A 20,021-nucleotide genomic window follows, 5' to 3' on the forward strand; every position below is an offset into this window, starting at 1 on the left:
CCTCTGTTTCTCCAGCACCAAGCAAGAGAGCTGAGTGGAAGCCCCAGGCCTGGGCCCATCCCAAACCTCATTTCCTCACTTCCTAGATTTGACTCTTTACCACAGGACAGGGCAGGATCCAAGTTATAGGGGTCTCAGGCCTGCTGTGTTGTGAGCAGGCCTGATGTAACTGCTGGGCCAGTTACATCACTCTGCCTCAATTTTCCTCATTTGTAACATTGGCCTAATGATGCTTCCTCACGGGTTGGCTGGGAGGCTAGTGACAATGTGGAGGGGAGCATGACCTGTGAGATCAGCCTGCCCCCTCTCTGCAAAAAAACCAGAAGATTGGCCTCTTGAGGACAGCAGTGGCCAAAGAAAGAGGCTGGAATTTCCTATCGTCTTCATTTGGTTTCCTCCCAGATCCAGCTGTAGGGATAGGATACCAGTGGGCCCAGTGCAGCTCCTGAAGGAGGAAGCCAGTACCCAAGGAAGACTGGCCCCAGGACTGTCTGACCCCAGATTTGGTACTTGTTCCCGGGAGCAGTCAGGATAGGGGCCACAAGGAAGAGGTGGCTGTGCTTTAGATCAGAGCCAGGCTGCCCTGGATCATGACAAACTGGGACTAGGTCAGAGCAGGCAGCCCTGTTGAGAAGGGGGCTGGAAACCAAACCTGGTTCTGTGGCCTAGGGACAGAGCCAGGTTGGGGCAGGAAGGAGGGATGGGGTCCCAATGAGGTGGGTTGAAATAAACCGGAATTAACATTCAGGTATCTGAATGTGATAAGGCAGTGAGCTCCCTGTCCCCAGAGGTATGCAAGCAGAGAGAAGCACCCTTGGTGGAGGCCAGCCCAGGAAACTCATCAGGGGCCTGGGCCTCAGGCCTTCCTGACCCCAGACCTTCATGAGTCAAGCCATCCTGCGGACGGCCTTGCTCAGACTCCAGATATAGCCTGTCTGACCACGCCCTAAGCAGGAGTAAAATTCATGATGCATTTTAGAAGGGGTGTGTGGGGGAGAGAAGCCACAGAGCCCAAGTCCCTGGGGCTCAGCCTGGACATCCAGCTCCCTTTGTTCCTCTCCCAGAAGTGGCTGCAGTGGAAAATTACGCAGAATAGGGGAGCCAGAAGTCATAGGGGTCACCAAACCACATCTCCCCAAGTAGCTCTGCTCAAGGGTCCACCCAGGACCCACTCCCTCCAGATGAACAACTGCTGGAGAACACAGAGAACAAAGCTGGCTTCTCCTCAGTGCCCTACCCCCACCAACACTCTGGAGGCGGCAGGAAGCCGATGATTTCCCTGAAAATTTCAACAGCCCTTCCCAGGGAGGGGGTGGGATAGGAAGTACTGGGTGAAGCCTAAATACCATTTTCTTCAGAGCTAGGCAGGTGATCTGGGTTTGCACCTGCTTGCTGCGTGACCTGGATCCACTTACCTCACTTCTGAGTCTCAGCTACTGGATCTGTAAAATGGGAATAACCCTTCCTGCAGTCACTGCAGAGGCAGGGAGGGTGCTTTGGAGTCATCATCACAACAGATCTGCCTCACTGTTTTTTGTTTTGTTTCTTGTTTTGAGACAAAGGCTCACTCTGTTGCCCAGGCTGGAGTGCAGCGGCATGATCTCGGCTCACTGCAACCTCCACCTCCTGGGTTCAAGCAATTCTCCTGTCTCAGCCTCCTGAGTAACTGGGATTACAGGCACATGCCACCATGCCAGGCTAATTTTTGTAGTTGTAGTAGAGACAGGGTTTCACCATTTTGGCCAGGCTGGTCTTGAACTCCTGACCTCAGGTAATCCACCTGCCTCGGTCCCCCAAAGTGCTGGGATTGCAAGTGTGAGTCACTGCACCTGGCTATCACTGTTTTTTGTTTGTTTGTTTGTTTTTTGTTGTTGTTATTGTTTTTGAGACAGTCTCGCTCTGTTTCCCAGGCTGGAGTGCAGTGGCACAATCTCGGCTCACTGCAACCTCGGCCTCCCGGGTTCAAGCAATTCTCTTCCCTCAGCCTCCTGAGTAGATGGGATTACAGTCATGCACTACCAAGCCTGGCTAATTTTTGTATTTTTAGTAGAGATGGGGTTTTGTCTTGTTGGCCAGACTGGTTTCAGACTCCTGGCCTCCAGTAATCTACCCACCTCAGCTTCCCAAAGGGCTCGGATTACAGACGTGAGCTACTGCACCCAAACCGCCTCACCATTTTTTAAATGGGTTACCACATATGTAAATAGAATAGCTCAATAAATATTCACTCCATAACTGCAGGAGTTAGGGTAAAGGGAAAGAAGGCAAGACAACGTCAACAGGAGACCTGCACCCCAGAAAATCCAACCCCCATGGGGCACAGTCCAACGTGGGGGTGGGAAGAATTTTGCCTGGAATTACCGGGGCAACCCTCAAGGTGAGGGTAGGGGAAAACAGAAGTGGGGATCCATTTTTCAGGGGGAACATGCTTGTCTTGGCGGTTTCTCCCCTCAAAGATCCTGAGACCTCCAAGCAAGACCCTCGGGCCCCGCTTGGCTGGGGAGCGTTGAGCACGCCCAAGGAACGTGGACACAAGCCCCTCTGTACTGGTGTGTCTGTCGGGTCAGGGATCCAGCCTGGCCCACGGTGACCCGGGCGGGCAGGTTCCGCTCAGTCTACTCGCTGAGCGCTGGCAGGGTGCTCAATGCTGTTTAAACCCAGTCACTCCTCTCGACAGCCTCAGGCGGTTGAGGCTGTTACCATCCCATTTTACAGCTGAGTAAATTGAGGCACGCGGAGTGGGGCGGTGAAGCGACTTGCTCAGGACGTCACAGCACTGCTGCCCCTGATTTTGTCGGGGCTGGAGGCAGCCGGAGAGCCGGGCCGGCTCAGCACACGCGCCGTCCAGGGCAGCGGGTGGAGACCCAGGGGAGCCGGGGCGCGGAGCCAGACCAGCCCCGCCCCCGCGGGTCCGGCGCAGCCAATGGGCACCCGGCCCGGAGTGGGGTGACGCGGCGTCAGCGCGTACTCCCGGGAGCCCAGCCCTGGGTCACATGCGCTGCGCCCGCTCGACCCGGGAGGCAGGGAGGGGCGGCGGGGACAGGCTGAGCTCAGCCCCCAGGCCAGACACCTGGCCGGGACGACCGCCAGGTGAGCGTCGCGGGCACGGAAGGGCTAACACGGGACAGCCCCACCCGGGACTGCGTGGCGCGCCCAGAGCAGAGAATTCCTCCCAGGTCACCCAGCCCGGCCCCTGCCCAACCTCGGCGTTGCCATCTGGGAGATAGGGGTTCGCATCTCCCCGCTTCCTCCAAGTCTCTTAGAGACTGAGAGGCAGCTTCTGTGGGTTTCGGGCCTTTTCGGGCAGGCGTCCAGCGCGGGCAGGGCCTCTTCCCAGGCCACTCGTCCTGTCCAGACATGCCCTCGGTGCCCGGAGCTCAGCGGTGGATGGCAAGGCGGGCACTGGGCAGAAAGACTGGATTGTCCACCCTAGCCATTGCCTAGGCTACTGAAACCCCTCCCCCCACTCCCAGAGCCCCCTGCCACCCTGCCTGGCCCTGCATATCCTTCACTGCTGTGGGAGCCAAGCTGGGACCTGCCCAGGTTATGGCGGAGGGACCAGGCTAGGAGAAGAGACTGCTCAGCGCCTGAGTCTCCCCTCCCCCACGTCTTCATCTGTATATAACGGGGTGAGATGACTGTTGACATGGATGATTCTGGTCGTAGATGATGCTCCTGGTCTCATTCCAGCTTGGGCTCTGTGGTGAGCTGGGCAAGTTCTGTCCAGCCCTCTCTGAGCCTCCATGGCCAGCTTTGCCCCTGGAGGCTCACACCCACGTGGGCACCTGCAGGCTTATCATGAGTCATTGAACACACCCTCTACAAAAGAGCTACTTGAACCCCAAAGATTGCTGCACAGTGAGGAGTGTAGCTCACAAAGGCTGAGGAAGAGTGATACCTGTTCTCTGGGGGGTAACTGGCTGTTTGAGGAGAGGCCAATTACATACTGAAAGGGGTGAGTCTAGCTGGCAGCAGGGAGAGTGAGGAAATCCATGTAATAAGGCCCCTGTGGGCATTGGGTTTACTACCCACTACACCAGTTTACGGATCAGGATCAGGAGAGTAAAGAACAGAGTGAGACGGTGACTTACCCAACACCTACAGTTAAGCCTGCAACCCCAGGTAGGCATGGGGTGGACAGGAAATGGCACCAGACAATGGAGTCCACTCAATTTCCGGAAGCATCCTGCTTACTCCCTAGTGCTGAGAGTAGAGATTTTGCATCCTGGAATGTTGAGGGCCTGGGCTTGGAGGCCCTAGACAGACTCATCTGGGGTCTGCTCCAAAAGCTCTGACAGGGGCTCCTGTAAAATAAACTGATAGAATTTCTGGGTGGGTCATGCAAACCTAATAAGGTCTCAGCTTCTGCCATTCCCCTGCCCCCAGGACCCAAAAGAGACCCTTTTCTTGGAAAACAGGTGGGTTGGAAAAGAATCCCTCTTTCTCAGGTGCTTTCATGGGCAGGTGCATCGTGAACAGTGATGGGACCACAATGTTCCCACACTGCCCCTCCCAGATCTCTAGGGATGGAAAACAGTTCTCATGGGGCTCTAAGGACAGAGCCTTCCATCCAAGGGGTGAGGAGGCAACGCTGGGAGAGTCCAGAAGTTTGTCTGTGTCCAAGTCTGTGCCCTCAGTGTGTCACTCCCATCTCTGGCCCCCTCCGTCCACACTGCAGTGACCATCTATTGTTTGTGCTTGCCCAGATTTCGTTCTTCCTCTGCTAAGAGCCTGATTTTCAGGGTGGGTTCCGGGACTTTGGCTGGAACTACTGTATTGGGAAGAGGCACCCTCTCTCTGCCAGCAGGATGTCTGCCTAGAGCTCCAGGTAGCCTGCAGTCAGCCACATGGAAGAGCCAACCCAGAGGAGGCAGAACCAAGACTTAGACAGACAGATTCCTGACCAAATTCACAAGCACCTGGATCCAGCTGTGCCTGAAGCTAATTCAGTTACATAATTCTAACTACCTAACACATTCTTCTGATTAAACAGTTTCTTCCACAACCAAAAAATGTCCAATGTGTCATCTCTAAATGAGGACTTTGGGCCACAAACTGCCTCCTTTTGGCAAAGAGGTCCTGATGCTACTCTACTCAAGCATTTCCCCAATTTCTTTTCCCACAGAGCCCCTCCTTGATCAGAACAGCTGTGAATGTATTGGGAGAGCACACTTCAGCAAGTGCCCTCAAGTCGGTTGAGTCAGAGTTGCACAGCCACCCTCCTGTTCCCGTGCAGCTGGCCTACCCACAGGCTCCCACAATGCACACCTCAAGTGTGCAGCTTCAGTGCCCTGGGGCTCAGCTCAGAGCCTCCTCTCCCTGCAGGCCCTGGAAGAGGGCTACGACACTTACTGACTGCAGACTCCCCTTGACTCTGGGAATGGACCCAGGCTGCGCGTTCCCCAAGGGCAGGTCTGGAGCAGCCCTCTCCCTCCCCTCTGGCATCAGCCTGGCACACAGCAGGCTCTCAGGAACACTGCTGAAAGTACAAGTGGCCTAGGTGTCCTGGTGATCCACAGTGGTGCCTCAGGACCAATCTACTCTCCACAGGGTAAGGATAGAGCTCAGGCCTCTTTCAGTGCTCACATTGCCTGCTACAGGGCTGGGGGCACATAATGACCCAGGGTCTATGCTGTCTGTTCAAAAGGGACCTGGGTTTGCAGCCCCCCACCCCCACTTCAGAAGCCCACTCCCCTTCCCCCCTGGGTGTGGGAACCTCTATCCCCCTCCAACTGGTCGGAAACAGGGCTCTGCAGAGCTCCCTGGAGCCCAGGGAGGCAACTGGCCAGAGGGAGCTGGGTGCTGCCCCTTCTGGCTACGACTGGTGATGGTGGTGGTGCCAACACAGCCCCTGCCGTGACCTGCCTCATATCAGTGGGCAGGAGAGCCCCTCCTGAGCCACCCTCCCAGAGGGCTGCTGCCAGCTTCATCTGCTGGCCGTGGAAGTGGTGTCTTTCCTGCCACTCCATGGCCCTGTCTGGGAGGTCTGGCTCTGGGTTGGTTGCTGGTTCTGCCACTACTCCCTGTGTGGCCTGGGGCAAGCGTACAGCTCTTTCTAGTCCTCCATGTCTTCTCTGGCATAGCAAGAGGTTGGCAAGATCTCCAGGTTCATCGGGGGTTTGCCGAGTCCACCCTGACTTGAGGTCTGTCCTTAAGCCCCAGCGAAGGGATTAAAGGGCCCTCAGCCTCCTAAGCCACCTGGAGAAGGCACAGGTTCCACAGGCTCCCACAGTGCACCCCTTATGACCCCCTATGTCTCTGCACCTGAGGGGCCTCCTTCCGGGAGGACGGCTGCCTTACAACAAAGGGCTGTAGGCACCCACCTCCAGGACAAGGGGAGAGGGGAAAAGAAGCCTGTTTAGAAAGGGAGAGCAGGCTGCAAGGATGGGAGGAGACAGGTTTCTTTTTGGGGGGATAAAAATGTTCTAAATTTGGTTGTGGGGAGGATTGCCCAACTCTATGAATATTCTGAAGACTACTTAATTGTACACTTTAAATGGGTAAACTGTATGCTATGTGAATTAAATCTCAGTAAAGCTGTCAACAAAGAAAGTGTGAAGTCCACCTGGCTTGGAGCAGCACTTCTCAAATTCAGTGCCCCGCACAGGCTCTGCCGATGATGCCCAGCCCAGCTGTGGGAGCCCAGCTGAGGGTGGGGGCTGGGAATTAGAGGAGGTTGGGGCTGGCTCAGGCGTGCTTGCTCAAGGCCTGAGTGCCCTGGGCAAGGATGAGTGGCCTCCTCCTGCCCATCTGGGACCTGGGATGAGACCTAGGAACAACCACCGCACTTGGTCCTAGAGCTCTCAGGCAGGTTGTGGCAGGTTCACAGCTGCTCCCACTGACGCCACAACCTAGGCCATGCACAGGGATTTTCCCGGCCAGGTAACGGGCTGCTCAGGCAGCCTGGGCACTGGGGAAGGGTGGACTGAGGGTCCCCATGGCCGCCTCTGCTTAAAGAAAGCAGGTGGTCAAAACTGGCAAGCCCTTCGGACAGTCGTAGACAGTTCAACAGACCACACAGGCACAATTTGTTCAATTATTTATTTATTGTGGAGTATTTTACATGCAAGAACCCAACTAGAGAGAGGGTATCTGGAAGGAGGGCCAGTGGGGTGGATGGATGCTCTGAGCCTCGGGTGCACTGACCCACCCTCCAGAACCAGCTCTGCCCACAGAAACACATGACAGTGACAAGAACACTAAACTTCTAGGACGAGTGGACAGCAAATGCAACATTCAACACATTCCTCTTTTCAGGTAGCCCCCAACAATCCTGAGAATCCTCACAATTAAGTGCAAACTTTAGGAAATAAATATCTGTCCCCCTCTCCGGGAGAGCCTGGAGGCATGGACAGACAGAAGCAGTTCTGACTCAGGGGCTGATGGCTGCTCCCGGCAGCTGGTGGCTGCACGAAAGCCTGTCTTGGACCCCACAGATAGGAACGGCTGGTGATGGGCACTGGGGGAGGCAAGCACTTCAGGGGCTGACAGGCAATGTCTCTGGGGTGGAAACACTTCTCTCTGGGTGGGGAAGACTGGCTGTAACCCAAATGGGTGAGATGTCCCCACAGCCGACAGTGGAGAGGCTCCTGGGGGCCACCCCAGCAGTGCCAGAGGCTGAGGCCAGGCTGCAAGCAAGCGCTCCTTCACACTGTTCTTCCAGAGCTGCCCAGGGGCTGGCCTGGCCCCAGGTGGGCCCATGGCCTACCCCGAGCCATCCAGAAGGCTGGGCCCCTCTGAGTTAGAGATGTGTGTCTGCGGGGACCCAGGATGGGGTGTGGCAGTGGGAAGGAGGGGGGCAGGAGCGTGGGCATTGGCAGCAGCTGCCCTGTGACCATCTGTTGCCCCTGGGCCATGCAGAGCCCTTGCCCCAACTCTCCTAGCTGGGTCCTCTCCTCCCCAGGGGCTGCAGTGACAGGCCCCAAGACTACCAGGTGGCAGGGTGGGGAGGTGGGGGAAGGCCAGTGAACCAAGGCACCATCACTCGCGTGGAGGCGCTAACAGAAAGACAGGAGGACAGCTGGATGCTCACCTTTCCCTCCGGCCCAGGCCAGCAATAACCCCTTAAGGCTCCAAAGCCCCTTGTCCCATGCACGCTGGTAAGCGAGCCGGTCATTCTCTCAGCCTGGCCACAGTTGGTCTGCTCAGTGCCTGCAGGCTGCCCAGGCAGGGCCACTCTGTGGCAGGCGGGCCGAAGGCCCACGGTGCCGGGGCCCAACTGCACATGGCGCCATTCTCTGCTGCCCACTGGCCAAAACGGTAGGCAGGAGGGAATGGCTAGTTTTCACATCTCAGCACACAATGAACAAAGAAAGGGTTAAACACATTCCCAAGAAAATATTTTGACAAAATAAATATTTTAACCTATAATCAGGTATAATTAGTGCTTATGAGGAATCCCAGCAATAATTTAGTGTAATTAAGTATATACTGTATCTGTGATTTCTAACACTCACGGAGAGGCTGGTGGGCCTTGAGAGTCCAGGTTTCCTGACAGGGTCACGCCCCCTTCCTGGACCAGGCAGCCTGAGGACTGTGCTCCCCAGATGGTGGAGTCTGGGAGCAGAGACCTCAGGACGGGACATCTCGCCAGGGCTGAGTGGAAGCCCCTCTGGGGCACCGGGGCTGTACTTGCTTCCTGTGCAGGTCTCAAGCAAGAGTCCCCTCTGCCTACAGGTGGGGAAGGCTACCTCTGGATAGGAGCTGCAAGTAGGCGCTGGAAAGCCACCCGAGGGGTGGCTCCAGGCCAGGAAGGCAGGTGATACTTGTCAGCATGGCCAATGGCCTCCTGCCAGCCCATACAGGTCCACCACTCCCTGCTGCCCCTGGGGCAGCCAGGCCTCTCCAATCATGGCTGGCAACCAGCTGGCGCTGGAGCCAGAGCGGGAGCTGGAACTGGGGTGGGGCAGCTCTGGGCGTGGGTATGAAAAACAGCTTTGCTGGGGGCTCCCCAGGAGGGCACCTATCCCGGCTTCACGCACTATGGAAGCCCTGCTCCTTTCAGAGCCTCCAGGCTCCTGACCTTTCGGGAGTCCCCGTTCCGTGAGGCAGGGATGCTGGCTCTTCCCTCCGAGGACACTGGGTCTCGGCTACAGTGCTGAGGTTGCAGAGCACTGACTGCCCAAGGTCCGGCCACCCACCACCCGCAGGCCCAGCTCTGGCAGGGCCTCAGAGACAACCCAAGTCACAACCCAAAGGCAGCCAAAGGGCTGGGGCCTCTGGGTGCACCTGGGCCATCCCAGCCACCTTTTCTGCAGCTCAAGTGAAGCCAGCTGACTTCAGAAGTCTTCACATTCAAGCTGGCCTCAGGGAGGTCTGTCTCTGAGAAACATTGAGGAGAGAGGACAGGGCTAGAATCAGGCTGGCCAGGCTCCATGGAGGAGCTTCCTGGGTAAACCTGAGGAACTGGAGTGTGACATCCCTGCTAGTCCCACCCTCAGCCAGACCGAGGTCTCCTATCTGGAGGAAGCTGGAGGGCTGCTGGCCTGGTATGGGGTCCTGGGTCGGGCAGCACTTGCTCTTCACTAAACAGTTCCTGTTGGTGCTCAGCATGGCTCCCAGCTGAAGTCACCATCCTGAATGCTCCCCAAAGACTGTGTCACTGGTCTCTTCTCCTGTCAAGCATAGCCCCCTTTCCCTGCTTGGCTGGTGGTCTGGGCCATCCTGCCAGGTGGGAAGGGCTAACTACACCATGGGTCAGGAACCTGTGCTGACTTAGGCAGTGCATGCTGGAGGGGACAGGAACAGACTGACCCAGTGAGCTGGGCCCAAGACACACGGGGGTGTGCACAGCTGCAGCATTCTCCTTCTTCTGAGCAATAGCAGCTTGGTGAGAGGTGTGGGGGAGGTGTCTGGCTGGACCAGCACCTGGGATAACCCATGAGTCCCATGCCCATGGCCAGGAGACACACCAGTGAGGACACGGGATGGGAGTATATGTTACCAGCCCCTAGCTGCTCTGCCTGCCTTCAGGATCAGCTTGGGGAGACAGTATAAATTGGTGGCCAGAGGACCTCTGAGGTGGGAGGAGGCCAGGCTGTCAGGACAGTCTGTGCAAGCAGGCCAAGGCCGATGCCAGGGAGCAGTGCAGGGGCCTTAGTGCTGCTCAGGCCTCTCAGTCATTGGGAACCTCCAAGCGTGCCGCAAAGCTGTTTACTGCTGGCTCTGGAGGCAGAGGTGCGAGGCTACGATAGGCCAGGCCACAGCCTTGAGTGTGGCCCATGTGCACACCTGCGACACTTCCCCAGGCAAGCCAGAGCAATGCCTCCAATGCAAGCCCCTCCACAAGCCAGGGCCAGGTGTGTGGGTGTGAGCCTGCAGTGTGTGCATGGCAGTTTGGTTTACTGGTAGTGTTGTCTCAGCAGCGTGCCACATGGCCACCATCTGCGGGCTGCCTGCTGCCCTCCCAATTGTCCTTGGCCCTCTCCCTGCCCTGGGAGCCTACAGGGCCCCTTGGTTCCAGGCTCAGCTACTGAGCCAGCTTGGGTGTGAAGCCTGCGCTGGCAGCTGAGTGATGGAGAGAGGGTCAAGAAGGTGAGAGACCCCCCATGGACACCCAGCAGAGCCTTCTCAAATGCCGATAAGCCAAACGTCACAAAGTGACAAGTCCAAGGAGGGAGACCAGGCCCCAGGTGGGTGCAGCGCACCCTGCTCTTCCAGAGATGCCGCAAAGCCCCTTCGGGGAGAGAGGTGCCCAGGTGGGCAGAATGCCTGAGAAGGTTGCTGAGCCAGGCAGAGGTGAGCACAGGGCAGGGCCAGGCCTGCTCCTTCTCCGTGGGTGGGTGGAGGAAAGACAGTCCGGGTGGTCTGCTCAGGAAGTGCTGCCTGGGGCTGGGCCACTCTGCCCACTCTTCCTTGGAGGAAACATGGGCAGAGGGGCCCGTGGTGGGAGGGAAAGGAGTCTCTGGCTGCAGCTGTCCCACCACTCAGAAAAGAAGGTGGCTAAAGCTGGTCCTGACTAGTGGGAGGCCTGGGAGCAGACACGGTGGCATTTCCATGGAGACACAGGTGTGCAGGCCGTGTGGAGCTGGGGATGTAGGAGTGGCCAGTGCCTGGTGTCCATGGGGTGTGAGTGGGGACCCGCCATCTGGGGAGGCAAACCACAGAGCCGCTCACAGGGCGAAGAGGGCATCCTCTGACCGCTCTGGCTTCTTCCGGCCAGAAGGGTTTGAGGCTGGGGCAGGAGCCTCCATGGGGGGCGAGGGGAGGTCAGGAACCATTTCAGCCGCTTTGGCTCTTTCTTCAAGGAATTTATCAAACTCTGCAATACAAACCAAGGCAAGGGTCAAGGTTGGTGAGGGCCGGCCACCAGAGGAAGCGCACCCTTCCACTCCTCAGCCTGTTTCCTCCTCTAGGGCAGGCATGAAGCCCACCCAGGAGCAGGTGGGTGGGGAGGCCTTCGTAAGCTGCAGTGTTGGGGGAGGGTCCCGGGTGTGCCCAGCCCTCCGGCCCGGTAGGGAAAGGCTCTGGAAAACACAGCCCAGAGCGCTCACCCGACCACTGACCATTTTCCAAATCAGCACTGGGTTTTGTCCATTTTGTCCAGTTTGTCCATTTCCAGTTTTGTCCATTTTCCAGATCAGCCCCGGGGGTGGGGCAGGGTAAGCTGGAGGGGCCAGCTCCTGATTAACCAGGCAGGAACCATCCCACCTCCCCTACCCTTGCCCACCAATGGGGGAGACTGACGAGATGCTGAGGAAGGCAGTGGGGAGCGGGGAAGGCCCCATTTATATGGGCATCCAGAGCTAGGGAACAGGGTCCTCTGAAGTTTCCCTCCCTGCACAGCGGTCTGGTCACAGGGTCTGGCAGACTTGGGGAGGGGGGACAGGAGCACGGAGAGGCAGGTGGAGCGGGGCAAGATGAGCTCGGGGAGGCAGGATGTGAAGGGCAGGGGATGTGGGGGTAGCCACGTGGGAGAACTAAGACCTCAGAGAGGCTCCTCCCTTCTGGCTCAGTGGCCCAAGGGTCCTGATGCGCACCCCCACAAACTGCGCGTGTCTGAGCTGGGCTGAGCACCTGTGGGTCGGGACCAGGTGGCAGTCTGCACCTGCTATTCACCAGCTCTGCAACTTTGTGGAAGTCACGTGTTCTTTCCGACCTCTGTTTCCCAATAAGCAAGATAAATCACACTTCCTAAATCAGCATAAGACCCGGGTGGGACCAAGCCAGCCGTGAAGTCCACGGCGCAGGGCCTGGCACCGGTAGGTGCTCTGGCAGCGGGGGCTCCAAGGTGATGGGGGCTGGCTCCTATGCAGCCTGGGCAGGAGCAACAAAAGGGGGCTGTAAGGCCATTGGCCAGGCCATACCTTCACTTGTGACACCCTCCTCCAGGTCATCGCCCTTCTGTGGGAGGAGCAGAGAGAATGAAATTAGGGCAGTGGTCCAAGCACTGCCCGCCCAGCCACCTCTGTCTGCCCATGGCCACCCTAGGGCAGCACTGCCCAGGGCAGCCCAAACAAAACTTCCTAATTTCCCCTGTTTCCAGATTTCTGTAATAGTAAAATACTGCTCTTCTTATTGGAGAAACAGAAGCTTTGTTTCAAAAAAAAAAAAAGCAAAAAAATTCAAATATGTTTTAGGTTTTGATCCTCCAGAAGGGCTGGAAAGAAAACTCCCAAAACGGTGCAGGCTGGTTCTCCAGCCTGGGCTGCGGAGGGCGGGACCCCACCTTCAGCACTCTTGAGGCTCTAGGGAGAGGCACAGAGCAGGAGCCACAGGGGGCTGAGCCTGAGCACACACAGGGTCACGTGTGCCCAACACAACACCCACTCGCTGCCAGCCACAGGGTTTCTGGGAAGAGGCTGTTCACACCAATAGCTGGAAACCGCACGAGGCCTGGATGGCTCAGGGCCACAAAGCCCACAGCACAGGGCCTGTCACTCAGGAGGTACTTTGGCAGTGGAGGCTGTGCCTCCAGAAGCCATGTCCTGCCGCCTCCTGGGAGCTGCACCAGCCTCCTCCTGTGGCCCAGATTCTATTACCTGCTGCTGGCTCCTGAAGGAACCATGGAGGTTCTGTGTACTCAAAAATTAAAGTGCATCAGATTTGATTTTGTTTGGAGAACACAGCAGTGTCTTGAGTTTACGGGGTTCCCTGGGGACTGGGGAAGAGCAGCATGTGCAGGGCCTCATTGGGAAGGGGCAGGATGGGGAAGCGACAAAGCCCTGGGCTGGGCTAGGAGACCTGGGTTCCTTCCTGGCTCTACCACTGACCTGCTATGTAGCCTTACTGGACACATCCCTTCCCTGTCTGGACCCTGGGGTCCCCCTTAGAAGTTAAGGACCTTGGTCCTTCCTGCCTTGCTTCTGTGAGAGAAGCAATTTCTTTTCGAGGCATCCCCTTGGAAAAGATGTCCTGGGGTGTGCTCTTCCTCCCTGACACCCAGGCAGCTGCCTTCTTTGGCAAGGCATGTGTTTGGAAAGCCTGACCTTCTGGGGAGGAGGCCCAGAGCAGCCAGAGGCCCCAACCTGAGGCCTGCTGTCCTAGTGTGGGAGGTGGCCAGGTCACCAGCCCAAAGACAGCCAGGCTGACCCTGTGCTTAAAGAACTCAACAGGCTCTTCTGCCTGGGGACCAGGCCCCCTGCAGAGGAGGCAGCTAGGAGGGAGATGAGGCGTCTCCAGCTCTGGGGGAGAATCCAACTACCCCATGACTCTGGGCAAGCCATTTCCCAGAGTGCACCTCTTCACCTGCCACCCTGACCCCTCCTGGGCTGCTGAGAGTGAAAGTGCTTTGTGAAGAACAGACGGAGGGCCAGCAGTTATCATGGGCAGCCACTGCAGCTCTCCTTTCTTGGGACCTATTGCCATTTTCAGATGCGTAGTATCCTCATCTTCTAGCCCTATCTCTAGGATGGAGACAACGGGTCTTTGGGGCAGGGGTTCTTTTAAATCAAAAATCAGGAAGGGAGGAGGGGGATGACAGCGAATTAAAAACAAAAGCACTGTGTGTATACTTCACAATTAAAAAAAAAAGAAATGAAAACAAAAAACAAAACAAAACATGGTCCCCCCACACTCCCTCCCCCCAAAAACCAAAGCACGCACACACATCTGAAATGGAAAAGAAAATGGGGGGAAGGCAAGTGTATGTTTTGGAGCCGGCTAAGGCTAGGACTGTGTGGGTGAAGGAGTTGGTGCCCAGGGCCTTGCCCCAGCACAGCTGGCCTCCGCAGGCCTGGAGGCCGCCGCAGCACCCACAGCTATGGGTTGATGTCGGGGAGGAGGAGCAGCTATGGAGCTTGCCCAGACCTCCCTTCTCCACTGACCCAGACAGGGGTGGAGCCCCTGCTGATGCTCCCCCAAGGCCTGTCCTCAGAAGAGCCTCTGCCGCTCCATACCCCACACATGAAATAGAAAAGTCGAGTCTCACCAGGTCGGTCCTGAGCCACACCTCAATGTCGTCCATGACAGAGGGCTGCGCAACGGGGATCTATGGAGGCGGCAAGCAGCGGGCCAGGCAGCCCCCACACAGCCAGCGAGGGGAGACAGAACACCGGAACAAAGGAAATCATCAACAGCAACCCCAAATAAAACCAAAATGTACACAGAGCAAAAAAACACAATTGGCACAGCACACAGGGGCAACACAGGGCAGCCACGTGTGAGATGGCAGGTGAGGAAAGCAATGAGGTGCAAACGATAAGAAGCAGGCTGCCCAGCAGGGCCGGCGGTAAGGAAGGTGGCTGTACGCGTTCTTGAAATGGAGAACTTTTTGACTATGGGTGTCCACTCTCACGTTGCGGGGCCTCTCAGCCCGGGGCTGCAAAACACCTTCTAACCTCAGGAAGGCGCTGCCATGCAGGCTGATTTTGAACTCAGCCACTGTGACAGTCCGCTGTCAAGCCCAACCCAGGGGAGGCCAAGTGACGGCCTGCCCAGAGCAGGGTACAGGTGCTCAGAGGGCAGGGCGGCACCAGCCCTGGGGGATGCAGGGGGGTCTGTTTGCTCAGCTGAAGAGATTTTGAAATGCATCCTGGTGCGTTTCTGAGTGGAGAGGGGAACTGGAGGAGGTGCGTGCTCCGTCGGGCTGGGTGTGGCCTGGGAGACAGAGACAGGAACATCTTACCATCAACAGAAACAGAGCAAAAATGAGGGCTCTGATGACAAAGGGGACTATGGGGTTCTAGTCTTCTTTGTGTCTCTTTACGGGAAATTCATGAAGCAGCCCTGAAAGCAACAGCTCCCTTTAGTCTCGTCCTTTCTTCCCTGTGTTCAATGGCTGGCTGTGCTTCAGGAGTCAAAGAAACAAAGTTCAGCCGAGCACCGGGACACCGCAGCCAGAGCCAGGGAGGTGGCAGCTTCCAGGCAAACTAAGGTGTACCACGGGGGTGCCTGAACAGTCACCTTGCTTGGGCCCCTGTGCCAAGCACCTCAGGGACAGAGACTCTGAAAAATCCATGTGGCTAAGAAGGTTTAAGTTGCTGTCAAATATGACCTGATAAGAAGTGAAGGTAAACTTTAACTCCCCAGAAGCCATGTTAATGGAATGTTGGCTCCAGCCTAGAGAAATGAGGCGATGGCCCTTAATCACCTCCTCGCCTACCCTGGCTCTGGGAGGTTCCCTTTCAGGGCTCACTTGCAAGACCCCTATTTCTATAAAACAATGCCAGCACTGGGTCTATAGCTGGCTTCACCCAATGCCATGATCTAGGGTAAGACTAAAGTAAAAATAAGCAGTAAAAGGAATACCCCAGGCCGGGCGCGGTGGCTCAAGCCTGTAATCCCAGCACTTTGGGAGGCTGAGACGGGCGGATCACGAGGTCATGAGATCGAGACCATCCTGGCGAACACAGTGAAACCCTGTCTCTACTAAAAAAATACAAAAAACTAGCCAGGCGAGGTGGCGGGCGCCTGTAGTCCCAGCTACTTGGGAGGCTGAGGCAGGAGAATGGCGTAAACCCGGGAGGTGGAGCTTGCAGTGAGCTGAGATCCAGCCACAGCACTCCAGCCTGGGCAACAGAGCAAGACTCCGTCTCAACAACAACAACAAATAAATAAATAAATAAAAGGAATACCCCAGTGTCCATCAAATGTAAAAAATAACACGACCTTCACAAAGAAAAAGAACAAAGAACACACATCACCAGCAGTGATGTGACAGCTCCAGTGCTGGAGGTTGACACCTGCTGCTGATGATGGGGGAGGGTGGTCTGGGGCCCCAGGTGGAGTCCAGCACTCTGAGCAGGTATCTGCGATGCCACCAGAGCTCTTCGCTCCCTCAGTGAGCTTGGGGGGCCCCTTGCTCTGAGGAATGTGCTCTGTGTCCTACCTTCGGACCCAGTGTGGGAAGCCCACAAGAGCACTTTCAGAAAGGCCCAAGCCAGTCACTGATCAGATTAGGAAATGTCTGTGTTGCCCATTATTTCTTTGACTTACTGGGGACTTAAGAATGTTGAATTGAGCAGGGCATGGTGGCTCACTCCTGTAATCCCAGCACTTTGGGAGGTTGAGGAGGGTGGATCGCCTGAGGTCAGGAGTTCGAGACCAGCCTGAGCAACATGGAGAAACCCCGTCCCTACTAAAAATACAAAATTAGCTGGGTGTGGTGGTGTGCGCCTGTAATCCCAGCTACTAAGGAGGCTGAGGCAGGAGAATCACTTGAACCCGGGAGGCAGAGGTTACAGTGAGCCGAGATCACGCCATTGCACTCCAGCCTGGGCGACAAGAGTGAAACTCCGTCTAAAAAAAAAAAGAAGAATGTTTAATTGAAAAGGTATCAGGCGAGTCTTATCACCCAGAACTGAAGCTTAGAAAGCCAGAGGCATCTCCAGAGAGAAAACCCCCCACACTAGTGGTCAGAGTGCACACCAGCCCTTTTTTACACCTGACCAGCTTTCGTCCACTTAGCAGAAACTGAGATTAGATGTCCTGAGCTTTCCAATGTGTTGCAAAAGCTAGAACAAAGACATTAAGGGGTCAGGGGCCTTAAACCTTCAGATTTTTCTTGTTAATTGTTTTGTTGATGTTAAAGAACAAATCCCTTGAGGCCTTGGGTCATACTTTAATTTTCTTCTTTGGGGATTAGTCTCGAGAGCCAACATGCTCAGAAAATAAACAATGACACTTAAGAAATTCCTCACCCCCTCAAAAATAATTTCCCAAAAGCAGGATCATGGGAACCCTTTTCTTCCCTGTCCTAGATTATTCCAAGTAATTGGTATATTTATGGAATGGCATCCTCCAGCCCAAGCCCTAGAGGGCAGACTGAGGAGGAGAGGGCACTGGGTGGGGTCCATTTGGGCCCTCGCACTCACTGGTGGCAGGACTTGGGGTGAGTCACTCCTCTCCGGACCCCACTTTCTTCACCAGAGAGCTCCCGAGTTTCTTCCATCCTAAGAAGCCTCAGAGATTTGGGTGGAGAGGCAGGAGCAGGGGACAGAGGCCTGAGCAATGTTTGGCTTCAATTTCCTCATCTGTGAAGTAAGGCGATTGCTAGGTTGTATTTGGCTTTCAATTCTTATGATTCAGAAGAAGAAAGTTATGACTTCACTTTCAGGTTGGTGCTTCTGTTTTCTAATTTAGAAACCCAGGGATGTCAGAAATTATTGGAATTGACTCATTACAATATGGAAGCCACTTGGCCTCAGGGCATGAACCATGGTGAAGCAGGGTGATGGTTAACAGTTAAGCTTACATAACGTAAGCTTAAATTGACTTTCTTGTGGCTGGACACAAAACCTTAGCTATCTAAACCTGTTGTCCTGGTAAATAAATGCCTTGAGTATTATAACAGGGCAAAGTTCCTTCTAATAATGTAGGTGCTATCAGACTCAGACTAAACATGTACACTGCTTAGAAAATATGAACTAAAGAAACTGTAGGAGGCCGAGGACGCGCGCCTTGTCAGGCTGATGGGAGGGAAGTGGGGCCCTGGCTGGAGGAGGGGGCACTGCACTGAGTCTTAGGGGACTCTGTTTCTTCGCTGCAGCTTTGGGCGAGTCACCAGGCCCCTAGGAGACCTCAGCGTCCTCATCTGTCAGACTAGGGGCTGGCCCAGCAGATTCCTAAGAAGACTGTTGGCTCTGATATATCATAGTTTTATTTTTATTTTTATTTATTTATTTATTTTGAGACAGAGTCTTGCTCTGTTGCCCAGGCTGGAGTGCAGTGGTGTGATCTCGGCTCACTGCAACCTCTGCTTCCCAGGTTTAAATAATCCTTGTGCCTCAGCCTCCTGAGTAGCTGGGATTACAGGCGTGAGCCATCACACCTGGCTAATTTTTTTTTTTTGTATTTTTAGTAGAGACAGGGTCTCGCCATGTTGGCCAGGCTGATCTCAAACTCCTGGCCTCAAGTGATCCGCCCAGCTCGGCCTCCCAAAGTGCTGGGATTAAAAGTGTGAGCCACTGCACCCAGACTGACGTGCCATAGTTTCAGCATTTTACTGGGTAATGATCCAAGCTGAAGGCTGGTCTGAGGGATCTGAAGGAGAGTATGAGTTGGAAGAGAGGGACAGAAAGGAAGAAGACATGTGAAGAGAGAAAAGGAAGGAAGCTAGCATAGGAATGCCCTCCAATAGAGACTACTGCCTGAAGCTCAGCCCCTCTGAAGATAGGTAGGCCAGGCTGGCTTGGCTGAGGCAGTGGTTAGACCAGCCCTTCCCATTTTCAAAGTCCATAGACAAGCATCTTGGATGTCAGAAGTCACAGGTTTTGATCTGAGCGGCAGGTGAGCCATCCTGCTGTCAGCTGACTCTCACTTGGAACTGCAGGCAGGGGCAGCTCTGCCTCAGGGTCAGGAGGGAGGGTTGCCAGTCCAAGGAGGAGAGGTGTGTCTGTCTGGTACTCCAGGGGTTAGGATTATCCTTCCAGAGTAAGAGGAGCCTTGGGGGCCTCCAGGTCTGAGGAGGGAGTTCTGCCCTCCAAACCCAAGCCTGGGTTTTGGCAGCAGCACTCTTTACTAACCTACCTCTGTTCTTGTTTTGACTTAGATTCTCTCACATGAGGATATCTTCCTGGCTGCACCCCGCATAAGGGAGACAACCCTAGCTGATCACCAGCCAGGAGAGGCAAAAAGACCTTACACTAGAGAGGCCAGGGAAGGACAGCACAAGCCTAGCAGTCTCCCTGAGAGTCGCCCGGCCCTAGCCCATTGACAGATCTCATTTCTCTTCAACCAGTAATGAGCCTGGTGGTGTCAGTTAACTTCTGTGTTGGCTATCCAAACACCTGAATCCCAGGAGCATAAGGGTTCCACCCGATGCTCCTCTGCAGGTTCCCACAGCCCCACGCCCACAAGGAAACCCACCTGTCCAGTTTTCAATGCAACAAGAACAACTTCTGCAGCTCAGGTGTGCTATTTCCAGAGAAGCTGTGAATCCCTTCCTATGACACTTCAAGCACCACCCCACTGGGACGGCGTCTAAAAGCCTTTGATCTCACTCAACAGTACAAAAAGTTTCCAAGTAAAGAATTTGTACTCGGGAGGTTTGAAAAGACTCAAGGTTTCTACACTATGGGAAATAAGGCAAAGCAATTAATATTTGTTGTAAAGAAGAAAAAAAAAAACAAAAACTGCAGTCAGTCAGGCGAGACACCAGGTTAGCTGTTAGTTAGGTTTGTTTCTGGGAAGTTAGAGACTGGAGCTCTATGTGGGGACCCGGCAGTGGCGAGGCAGTCTGTGTGGCCAGAGGCAGGCACCACCGCCAGCTGCCAAGGCCACCCTCACGGGAGTTTGTGTGGGCAGTATCCTTTTTTGCAGGATTAACAGGCACAAGGGCACATGGGCTGGATCCTCCCAATGAATACACATGGTCTCTAGAAGCCCGGCTGCAAGGGCCCCCAACATGTGGGCCAGAGCCCAGTCTGTCCCTGAAGAAGCAAATGAGAGGCCTGGGCCAGTGCATCTCTCTAAGAATGGGCTTGGGGTCTAGTGGAGGAGCTGCCTTCTCACCCAGAGCAGGAGTGTGCTGCTGCTATGACAGGTGGCGGAAGAACTGCCCAGGCTGACAGCAGAGCTGTGCAGAGGGCCCCAGCCCAAGCTGGGTGGCAGGCAGATGCTCCTTGCTCCCACGGCTCTGAGTG

At 55.5% G+C, this 20,021-nt stretch overlaps 2 protein-coding genes and 1 long non-coding RNA gene across 17 annotated transcripts in view; 2 read left to right on the plus strand and 1 right to left on the minus strand.

Annotated features, from left to right (window-relative positions):
* RAI1 (retinoic acid induced 1) overlaps positions 1 to 20,021 on the plus strand; it is a 192,844-nt gene that overhangs the window by 159,276 nt on the left and 13,547 nt on the right. The window lies entirely within an intron of this gene.
* On the plus strand, positions 2,992 to 5,013 carry LOC102115050 (uncharacterized). 2 transcript variants are annotated; one of them, XR_012425330.1, is made up of 2 exons: positions 2,992 to 3,090; positions 4,707 to 5,013. It is a non-coding gene; the product is annotated as an uncharacterized lncRNA (long non-coding RNA). The 2 variants fall into 2 exon arrangements; XR_010582109.2 differs by having other exon boundaries at positions 4,743 to 5,013.
* TOM1L2 (target of myb1 like 2 membrane trafficking protein) overlaps positions 7,028 to 20,021 on the minus strand; it is a 132,062-nt gene continuing 119,068 nt past the window's right edge. For 9 of the 14 annotated variants that reach the window (XR_012425328.1, XR_012425327.1, XM_045376253.3 and 6 more), the window contains 3 exons: positions 14,369 to 14,428; positions 12,306 to 12,342; positions 7,028 to 11,260 (listed from right to left, as the gene is read on the minus strand). Coding sequence is in view for 12 of the 14 variants with exons in the window: in XM_045376253.3 (XP_045232188.1) it covers positions 11,112 to 11,260; positions 12,306 to 12,342; positions 14,369 to 14,428 (246 nt within the window). In the remaining 2 variants the exon portion in view is untranslated. Of the gene's footprint in view, positions 11,261 to 12,305; positions 12,343 to 14,368; positions 14,429 to 14,526; positions 15,037 to 20,021 lie in introns of those variants that run through there. The other 5 variants (XM_074018714.1, XM_074018713.1, XM_074018712.1 and 2 more) reach the window with 2 other exon arrangements.

The sequence above is a fragment of the Macaca fascicularis genome, chromosome 16 (assembly GCF_037993035.2).
Source record: "Macaca fascicularis isolate 582-1 chromosome 16, T2T-MFA8v1.1".
Lineage (NCBI taxonomy): Eukaryota > Metazoa > Chordata > Mammalia > Primates > Cercopithecidae > Macaca > Macaca fascicularis.